A 10,475-nucleotide genomic window follows, 5' to 3' on the forward strand; every position below is an offset into this window, starting at 1 on the left:
AGAGAGATTTGTTCTAATAGTGTTTGTAAACAGGATATCGGGTCTGCATCTTGTACAACAAATAACCACTAGGAAGGCAGTATGCAATGTGTTAATTATTGGAACTGTCCGACCAATTTAATTTGAAACTGTCTCATTGCTATTTATTTCTCAATAAAATTATGGAAAAAAATTTTAAAAAAGCTGAAGGCCAAATTTTATGTTTCAGATCATATATCAAGAGCTATATTCCTGCATCTTCTTAAACCTTTCAGTAACCTACATTGGCAAAAATGGTGGGAGCATCTGTTTGTGTAAAGAACAGTTTAATCCAAATAAATTTCCTAAGGGAAAAAAAAAGTTCCTAGGTGAGTCTAACCTGTCGCAAAGGTTAAGTAAAACTTCAAACCATCTTAGATATTTTTGGAAGTAGGTAAAATATAAATTTTATGTAAATTTAATATCACACACAATTTAATATGTTTGACATTATAAAATTTATGAAAATTCTATAAATATTATCATAACACAAAAACTATCTAATTAAATTATCAAGACTATCTAAACACTTTAAAGTCAATATCCAGCAGGCTGTTTGAGAAAACAAATATAAGGCCTAAGAAATCAATAAAAAACCATAGGTATTCAACCTTTTGACTTCTCTGGGGTACATCTTAAATGAAGAGGAATTGCCTTAAGCCACATAGAATATCTATCTATCTATCTATCTATCTATCTATCTATCTATCTATCTATCTATCACAGTTTATGCCTATAAGTAACAAAACTTCATTTTTTAAAGGAATGTTACTATAACGTTTTTAATAAATGGGGTAGGGAATCAAGCAGCCTGCAGACTGCAAAGTAACATGCTCACAATGGGGCCCTAATTCATATGTCTTTCTGGTGGTGGCGCTGACCCACTGGTGTATGTGTATGACTGTTCCATAGAGCACCACACCTGTGAAGCATGCATCTACCACTAGTAGTACAAGCTGTCCAACAGGACAGTCAAAGCTGGTAGGAAATTTCTGACATTGCCAATCAAGCGGAAGACCCAATACTATTATGGGCTACTGGACTCTCTTAGAATATTTTGCTGAGTTTACACACCTATAATATTCAAATAACGAAACTTAACAAAAAAGGGTATACAGATGAATGTCCATTTTTTATCTGTGTATTCAAAGTGGTTAGGATAGATATATAGTTACATTCTCTTAATGAATAGAATGATTTGTTCTAATGGTGTTTGTAAATAGGATATCATGTCTGCATCTTGTACAGCAATTAACTACTAGGAAGAATGTATGCAATGTGTTAATTATTGAAACTGTCCTACCAATTTGATTTGAAACTGTCTCATTGCTATTTGTTTATCAATAAAATTATGGGAAAAAATAAAAAATAAATTGTACACGTTCTAAGCATCAAAAAAAAAAAAGCTGGTAGGAATATGTTTTTTTTTTCTTTTTATGTGATATTTATTTGCTTATCACAGAATTATAGAAGTAGGATTGATATTAAGAAAAAAATTAAGACATGGCTCTATTATCCAACACAAAATAAACATATTTGATACCAAAATTCTTTAAGAGTTATATGCAAAGATACTACAGTATAGAGGAAAAAACATGGAATTTGACATATACTAGGAATATGTTAAACATGCTTATGGGTGGCTTTTACAAAAAAAATCCTCCCCCAAACAAACCAAAACAACAAAAAAACTTCCCTTTTGGGCTGGACTACAGCTAAGCAGTAGATGAGCTCAACATGCCTGAGGTCCTGGGTTCAATTCCCAGTATTGCTACCCCACCCCATCCACCCCATCAAAACAAAACAAAACACCCTAACCAATTTGTGAACAGCCCTTACTCATGGTCAAAAGAGCTTTCTTTTTGTCATATGGGGGACTGAGCTCAGGGTCTTCATATGGCTCCTCCCCCAGCTCATTTGTCCTCTTTAATTCTGAAGGAATATCTCCTTAATCTACTAAATTGCCCAGCTGAGTTCAAATTTGTGATCCTCTGGTCTCAGCCAGTCAGGGGCTGGCATTACAGGTGTGTGGCCGCATACCTGAGTTTAAAATAACTTTTTAAAAAATCTATTTCAGGGCAATCAGACAGAATTTGGAGTTTACGATTATTCTTGTCTTTTCTAAATCACTAAACATTAAAAAATTAATTACTTAAAGTTTTCCACAGTTTAGAGGTTTGCCCCTGAAATATAAGATATTAATAAAAAAATTATAGCAGGTAACCCAAGGTTATTTTCCATGGGAGAAAGAAAAATGTTTACGTTAACCCTTGTTACTTATGTCTTTCAGGCCTGTGGTCCATACCTGTAATCTCAGCATTTGAGAGGGAGGCTGAGGCAGGAGGATCACCATGAATTTGATGTACCCTGGACCTCACAGCGCAGTGATGGCAAATGTTTTAGAGCTTTCAATGATAGCACACAGCCTACTGCAGCACATGTGCCATAGGTCACCACCACTGACATAGTGAGTTCAAGGTCAGCCTGAACAAGACCTTGTAACAAAATCCAAAACAAAACAGAACAAAAAATAATTTCTAAAATAGCATTTTTAATTATATTATTGTTTTTTGAGTCTTCTTGATCCTCTTATATTCTGCTGTTTGAGTTATCCTCCAACAAAGAAAAACCCAATCCATGAAACTATTCTAAAAGTATAAAATGCTTTTCACATACCATACTATTATTACTTACAGAAAATTTTGAAGGTGGTATTATATCCAAAGAGTAATCCATTTCCTGTGTGCTAAGTGTTCTGAGTGATAAAGAGCATTCTCCAATAGTTTTCTTCTTGGGAGTCTGAGTTTGAATCTTAAATACAAGCCTCACAGTTTGTAGATGTTGTAGTTTAATAGCAAATACAAAAGTTTCCATAAATTCAATAGCCTTAACAATGTAAGAACATATAAAATATATAAATAAGAGAACTGAAATGAAAGGCTGATATGTCATTCAAAATATTTCAGTTTACATCTAGCAAAGATTTTTTTCTAACAACAAAAGTATTTTTAATGCAAATGAAAATGAGAAGGGCTACAACTTATTTTTGAAGCTTATCTTGAATACTACTTCCTTTCATAAATAATCTTTTTTAATTACTTAGAAATTTTCAGGTCAGTATCAACATTAAGCCCACCAGAATATACAGCTTATTCCTTTTCAAAAACTAGATGTTCTACACGTTTGGTTCTAGAGCATTTTTCCTGCCATTCACCACATTCTTCAATAGTTGAGGGTGGCTTAAGAATCTCAGATGAGAGCACACTCAATACCCAGATTTTAACTTTTCTGTTCTTTTTTCAGATTTTAACTTTTCACAGAGAACAGAATTATCTCCTTAACAGTGACCGGACTGTTCTTTGCTGAATAGTTTCTTCATGTCATGTTTAGCACATTCTTTGAAAAGGTACAATAATTGGGCAACTAATATATATATATATATATATGTATTTTGAATACTGTGCCCCAAATTTTACTCTTATTATATATAATCACTTTTGTCTACTTAGTCAGAATTGTGTTTCTACAAGTCTTCCAACCTCTGAAATATCTTCTTTTTAGACACTCAAGCAATCAATTTGCACCAAAAATAAATATATGTATACATAAATTTTTAAACAACATTACAAATTAAGCAAGTGTGTTGGTTTACGACACATTTTCCAGTTTGCCACAATAAGATCTCCCAAACACTCTGATATATACAAATAAAATTTAAAAAAAAAAGATTTTGGGGCTGGGGAAATGGCTCAGTAGAATAAGCGCTTCCTTGGCAAGCACAAGGGTTTGAGTTCAATCCCCGGTTAAAAAAGATTTCATATAGCTTTTAATATAAGAACATTTTCCCTAACTTTTCCTAAGTGAAGTTAGTTATATTTGAAGATTAAAAAATAAAATTATTCAATTTGGGAAATATTCATCCTTGATTGTTAGGATTATAATAGTGTCAACATTTCTTTCCATATGCTTCCATTTTTTATTTATTAGTACATGTTTACAGCACATGATGACTGCATTTATTGTGGGCAGTTGGTACATGTACACATATATTTTAATTCTATTTTTTCCTACCCCCTCCTCTCCTCTCTGCAACTCTTGGTTGTCTTCCTATCTGAAAAAGCCATGTAGATTATTACACATATTTTCACAAAGTGAGATTCTGACATAAACATACATGTATTAACATCCCAACTTTTGATTACTCGTTATTCCATTCATTAAGAACACATTTCCACATCCTTAAAATTCTTCCTAAGTATTATTTTTCATAGTTGCCTAGTCCTCTAACACATAAAATCAATTCTTTCCTTTCTCTCTCCCTCTCTCCCTTTCTCCCTCTCTTCCTCTCCCTCCCTCCCTCCCTCTCCCACTCCTTCTCCCTCTCTCTCTCCCTTCCAACAATTGACCTCAAGACTGCGCATTTGCCAGGCTGGTGCTTGTGCCACTGAGCTACATTGCTGGTCCTATCACACAGCATTACAGATTGAACTGTATTCTCTAAAAAGTTATGTTGAATTTCTAAGCCTAGTACTTTCGAGTGTTACCTCACTTGCATACTTGGTCATTGCAGATATGATTAGTCAAGTTTTTAAAAAATTAATGCTGGAGTATGGTAAACCCCTACTCCAGTATGACTGATATGTTTGTAGGATGATGGCCATGTGAAGACACAAAAATACATGAAGGTGGAAGTGGACACTGGAGTCAGTATGTTTAAGGCAAAGAATAAGGAATGCCAAGAATGACTAACTCTCACAGAATTTGGGAAAGAGGTATGAAACAGTTTTTTCCTTGAAAAATGAATCAACATTGTTGAAATACTGATTTTGACCACTTCTAAAACTAGTAGAAATTTCTGGGGTTTTGCTTGGTTTTTGTTTTGTTTGCTAAGCTGGTGATGGAATCCATGGTCTTACACATGATAGGCAAGCACTTTACAATATCTGCAGTCCAAGATTGCTGCTGTTTATCTATGCTATCTGGTTTGTTAAAGTAACCTAGGAAATCAATGGACAGGGTACGCCATGAGGTTTTGTAATCATTTCTCTAAATAAAGCACTTAGATTGTCTTCAAATTTTCCACTATGAACAAAACTAACCAGAGTATTTTATGTTTCATTTACATTTTAGATTATTTCCGTAGAACAGATTCATATATTCATATATTTAGAATATATAAATATTTTAAGGTTTTGCTATGTATTATCAAAATAATTTCCAGAGAGTTATACGGTCTATAGCACTAGTAAAATATTTCATAATTCTAATAAGCAAAAAAAAAAGCAATACCATATGTAACTAAAATTTGTGTTTCTGAGTACTAGTGAGAATAAATTTAAATTAATGTGAAAATAAGAATCTATAAAATCAAACTCAGGATCAGAAGTCCTCTAAAGATTTGTAAGAGATTCATCACAATCATGCAATTATTTTTCAAAGCCAAAGTGGATTAGGGCAAAAGAAAATGAATATATATATATATATATATATATTTATTTATTTATTTATTTTTCTTCCATGTAAGAAAAGCAAGTAAGTTTCTCAGATATTGTTAATCTTCTATATATTTTAGCAATTAGGATTTTCTTTTTAATTGCCTCTTTATATTGGACAATGAAATACCAAATTTTTGAAATTTAAAATTATCTTTAAAAAGCAAGAGCACATAATTTTTAGTGTGCCCTATATAAAACTTTCTTATTTTCATTCTTCACATGGATAAAAGTGACAAATATGAAAAAACAAAACAAAACAAAAAAATTCAAACACAAATAGCCACTTACACTGGAACCTTCTTTGGCTGAAGATTTGAAATGCACTGGTTTGGGTAATGTTAGTATTCCTTTTATAGATATAGTAGGAGTATCTCCACAACTAGAGGGCCAACTTAAATCTCTGCACTGAAAAAGATTAAAAGCATAGTTTGAACTTTACAAAGGACTCTACAAATTTTTATATATTTATTGATATAATGACTCTAGATAAAAAGTTTAAAATACTTTATTACTAGGAAGAATGTATGCAATGTGTTAATTATTGGGACTGTCCTACTGATTCGATTTGAAACTGTCTCATTGCTATTTATCAATAAAATTATGGAAAAAAAAATAAAATACTTTACTATATGAGACCATGATTTATCCACATTAAATATTCTAGAAGTCATATCAATTACTTTCTTTTTATTTTCTTCTTTCATTTAGTTACTTTTTTGGTGTTTTGAGAAACAGTCTCACTATGTATGAACTACATGGCCTTGAACTCACTATTTAGCTTAGGCTGGCCTTGAACTCAGTCTTACTCCTGCCTTAGCCTTTTGACTGCTCAATTACAGGTATGTGCCATCATATCCACCTAATTACATTCTGGAAAGTAAAAACAAGATTTCCATCATTCTACAGATTCTTTTTTTTTTCTTACTATTACTGAGGAATGAACACTTAACATATGCAAGGCAAGTGTTATACCAGTAAGCTACATTCCAATCCTTTTAGTTTTATTTATTGAGATAGGGTTCCACTACGTTGTTCAGGCTGGCCTCTTAACTTTTGATCCTCTACTCAGTTTCCCAAATAGCTGGGATTATAGGAGCATGCCACCATGCCCAGATGTTTTCTTAAATATTTTATGAAACATTATATTCTGTAAAATACTATAGAATACAAATTCCAAAGACAATATTGGCCCATTTCCCAGAAGGGGGTAATAGTATATACTTAAAACATCTAAATATTCAGTTTTGTAATATATATTAACTATTTTAATTTACCTGTAAAACTGTGATCCAGATCTGCTCTACTGAAGAATTATAAAACAATTTCACATTCAATCTTCCAAAATCTCTTTCATCTCCTGATAGAGTAATTGTATCTGAATTGTAAAATAAAGACGTTTAAAAGTCTATGTAATGTTTCTAACCTAATTAAGCTTTGACACAATCAAATTTTAAAAGCACAATTCAAAAATACTATAATTAATTCTTTTTTTGAGACAGGGTCTAACTCTAGTTCAGTCTGGCCTTGAACTCACTATGCAGCCCAGGGTGGCCTTGCTCTCACAGCAATCCTATTGCCTCAAGTGGACATGCTCCACCACACGCAGCCTACAATTAATTCTTGAAGCTCCCAACTTAATAAGACAAAAATAACTTTCTATGTTTCAATTAAAGTGCTGGGCTAACAGTATAACATAAAAAGCACAAGGCTAAAATCCAAATTGTAATGTGATGGACTGAACTCTGAAAAAAATTTCCCAAATAATATTTATAAGGTTTTAATACTAAATACTTCTGGAAGTTCCTTCATTCATCTACTTTAAAACAAACAAAACCTACCGATTTGATTTGCAACTGTCTCATTGCTATTTGTTTATCAATAAAATTATGGGGAAAAAATAAAATTAATTTAAAAAAGAAAAAAAAAAGAAAAAAAAAGAAAGTATTTGATGTCCCCATGATTGGAAAGATAGATTGGGAAGAGATCATGCATTTGATAGGCAATTTCAGAGGTTTATGGTCTCTGGGAAGAGTTAATTCTGTCATAAAGACAGGATCATGATTTGGTGAATAGTTTTTAAAGTAAGTTTTAAAAAGTCTTTATTGCGATCTAATTTGTACATGTTCCCCTTCTTGTTCCTAAAGAAATCAGTTTGACATATCTTCATTCAGTAATTCAGTCAACAAATATTTTTGAAAACATTAAAAAAAAATAAAACAAACAAAAGATATTGAATAGCTTCAATTTTTAAAATCCATTCATGTTTAGTCATTAAGAAATAGACCTTATCTGAGTATCCATATGCTAATAATACAGCCAAAATAGACAAAAGACAAAATTTTAAAAAATCTATTAAAATATTTTCAAACTACTTATGAAAGAAGTAATTTCCTTCAGAGTGTAAAATAATATACTTTATTCCTTACCTAGGCTTCTGTTACTCCCCTGAGAATTTTTTCTTGAAGAAGAACTACTGGGTACACTGGACCATGAATCATGTCTCTATAAATAAAAATTTTAAAACATTTTTCTTCAGTCAGAAATTGCATATAAAACCTAAAGTATTGTGATGTTTATGTCCCAGTACCCACTCTAGTATTAAACTGTATCCTAGCCATTTTGACAGTATTAGAACTCTTCACTTTTATATAATAAATGGGAGAGGGAGTTTTCTGTGTACGTTACCAGAAAATCTTATATATCTTACTAGATAATATAATGGAAAGCCATTGCACTTTTAAGGTTTGGTTTTATAATAAAGAGATTACTTCTAAAATTTCATAGTCAAAAATATTAATAAAAAATAAAAATATGCTCGGAAGTGCCCAGTTACCCAAAGACCTGTAAAACAGTACTATTAAAACATGGTCACTCAGTCAGCAATGTTAACAACACTTGGGGAATTGGTATAAATAAAAATTCAGGGGCTGGGGAGATGGCTCAGTGGAATAAGTGCTTCCCTGGCAAGCGCAAGGGCCTGAGTTCAATCCCTGGTTCCGCAAAAAAAAAAAAAATTATGTTAAAAATTCAGGCCCCACAAAAACTCTGGGGGCAAGGCCTGGCAGTCATACTTTAATAAGCTCTCTAAACATTTCTGATGCATGTTAAATAACTGTTGCTATAAAGAATGAAGTTTCTAAAAAATTAGTTTTACTGAAAACTATGTATATATATTCACAGGGAAAGAAGTCTACAGGTATATTTAAAAACATTTTCACCATGTTTTTACATTCACATGTAAGAATATTAATGATGTCTTTTTATGTTGCTTATCTCAATGTCCGAATTTTAAACTCACAATTTACCTCTACTAAAGATGAAAGTTTTAAAGTATCAAAAAATTCTCAACAGCACAAAATGTTAATATCAGCAAATAATTAAAGTTTTACATTTCAATAGAAATACTACTTTTTAATAACTGGCTGGTTATATTCAATAGGGAAGGTTAAATTAATAAGCTTCCAACTATTATATGTACTATTTTAAATCCCAGTTGCCTCAAAATTCCTTAAGTGCATATTGTCACATACAAATTATGAAAAGCAAAAAGAAAATTCTGCCTTTTGTTAATCAACTGAGGACTACCTAAAATAATGCGTATAGGAAATGATAAGCGCTTACTGTTGAGTTATTAGAATAGATATCTATACATCTAAAAAATATATTCCATGCCTTATTCCTAAAGCAGTTCAACACTGTTTAATCTAATTAACCTTATAAAACTACCTGTATGAATCGCTGAGATGAACTTGTAAGATCAAACATAGATTTGCTTAGCCCAGGGGAGCCAGGTAGTTTACTGGTCCTTAAATCACAAACTATAAAGAGACAAGAAAAAAGTACTTTTGTAGTAAAGAAAACACTGAAATCCTATGCAGTTATCATAATTGAAATCTCTACAGGAATACATCATGAACATTATGTGCAAATCTACATAAGCAATAGTCTGATAAAATCTAAAACATTTCTTTTTCAATTATTTTATTTAAAACTTAAGTCAGAAATCAATCACATTTTTATATGCATATCAAGTATCAAAAAGGTTTTTTGCTTATATTTTCTAATCTTAGAATAAACTAAGAGATTGTGAATACTCCGCACTAAATGTAATTTGACTATTATTTCATAAGCACTTGTCACATAAAAAAATCAATTCAGAATCCCATGTATTCCTGGTGTTTCTAGTGTCTCTCTTAAGCACAAGGCAGACCCTTAGGCAAAAAAAAAATTTTTTTTCTTTTTAGGACCACACCCTGAAAACTGAAAATTTAATGAATCAAAGATGTACAGAGTAGTCTCTCATTGGTAGTTTCAAGTATGAAGCTGATAAGATCTAAAATTACATAAGAATTTTCTATTTTATTTACTTATTTCTAATCACATGATTTAAACTTCATTTTAACTGAAGAGAAAATCAAAAAGCTTATAATGATCTGTTGTAGAATTTGTTAGATGATACATAAAATATATATAACATAACTCAAAGACAAAATTTCAAAATAGGAAAAATTAAATAGAATTTAGAACTATGAACAGACATAGTACATTAGACAATAGATATAGTACAATAGACATAGTAAGTTTTCAATTTTTATATTGAGCATAACAACAGAAAATCATGATGGTTACAACATTTACAAAGCTTAATTTTTCACTTATTTTAGAGTTTTTTGTAATAATAATTTTTCAGTGTTTTAATTAATTTTCATACCTGATCCATATAGTCTTGTTGCTTCTGAGTGAGGAAAACGTTTCCGACTCAAATCAGGTGAAAAGTGCTGATACATGTAGAATGGATTATATATATCATAGCTGGGCCCATGTTGGGATAGACTGGAAAGTTCTGCTTTTCGATCTCCAAAAGACGCCCGAGCAGATCCTAAAAAGTGTTTCTAGCATTTTACAACATTCTTTTCTTGGAGTTATTAGCAAACAGGTGGTATATTCAAGGTATATTCAAGG

General features: G+C 31.5%; 1 protein-coding gene across 4 annotated transcripts in view; it reads right to left on the reverse strand.

The window, feature by feature from the left end:
* Tc2n (tandem C2 domains, nuclear) overlaps positions 1 to 10,475 on the reverse strand; it is a 47,764-nt gene that overhangs the window by 11,095 nt on the left and 26,194 nt on the right. For all 4 annotated transcript variants that reach the window (XM_023719703.1, XM_023719705.1, XM_004635140.3 and 1 more), the window contains 6 exons: positions 10,225 to 10,392; positions 9,240 to 9,331; positions 7,940 to 8,015; positions 6,788 to 6,888; positions 5,802 to 5,918; positions 2,713 to 2,904 (listed from right to left, as the gene is read on the reverse strand). In XM_023719703.1, coding sequence (XP_023575471.1) covers positions 2,713 to 2,904; positions 5,802 to 5,918; positions 6,788 to 6,888; positions 7,940 to 8,015; positions 9,240 to 9,331; positions 10,225 to 10,392 — 746 coding nt within the window. The remainder of the gene's footprint in view (positions 1 to 2,712; positions 2,905 to 5,801; positions 5,919 to 6,787; positions 6,889 to 7,939; positions 8,016 to 9,239; positions 9,332 to 10,224; positions 10,393 to 10,475) is intronic.

The sequence above is a fragment of the Octodon degus genome, unplaced genomic scaffold (genome assembly GCF_000260255.1).
Source record: "Octodon degus isolate 3935 unplaced genomic scaffold, OctDeg1.0 scaffold00070, whole genome shotgun sequence".
NCBI lineage: Eukaryota > Metazoa > Chordata > Mammalia > Rodentia > Octodontidae > Octodon > Octodon degus.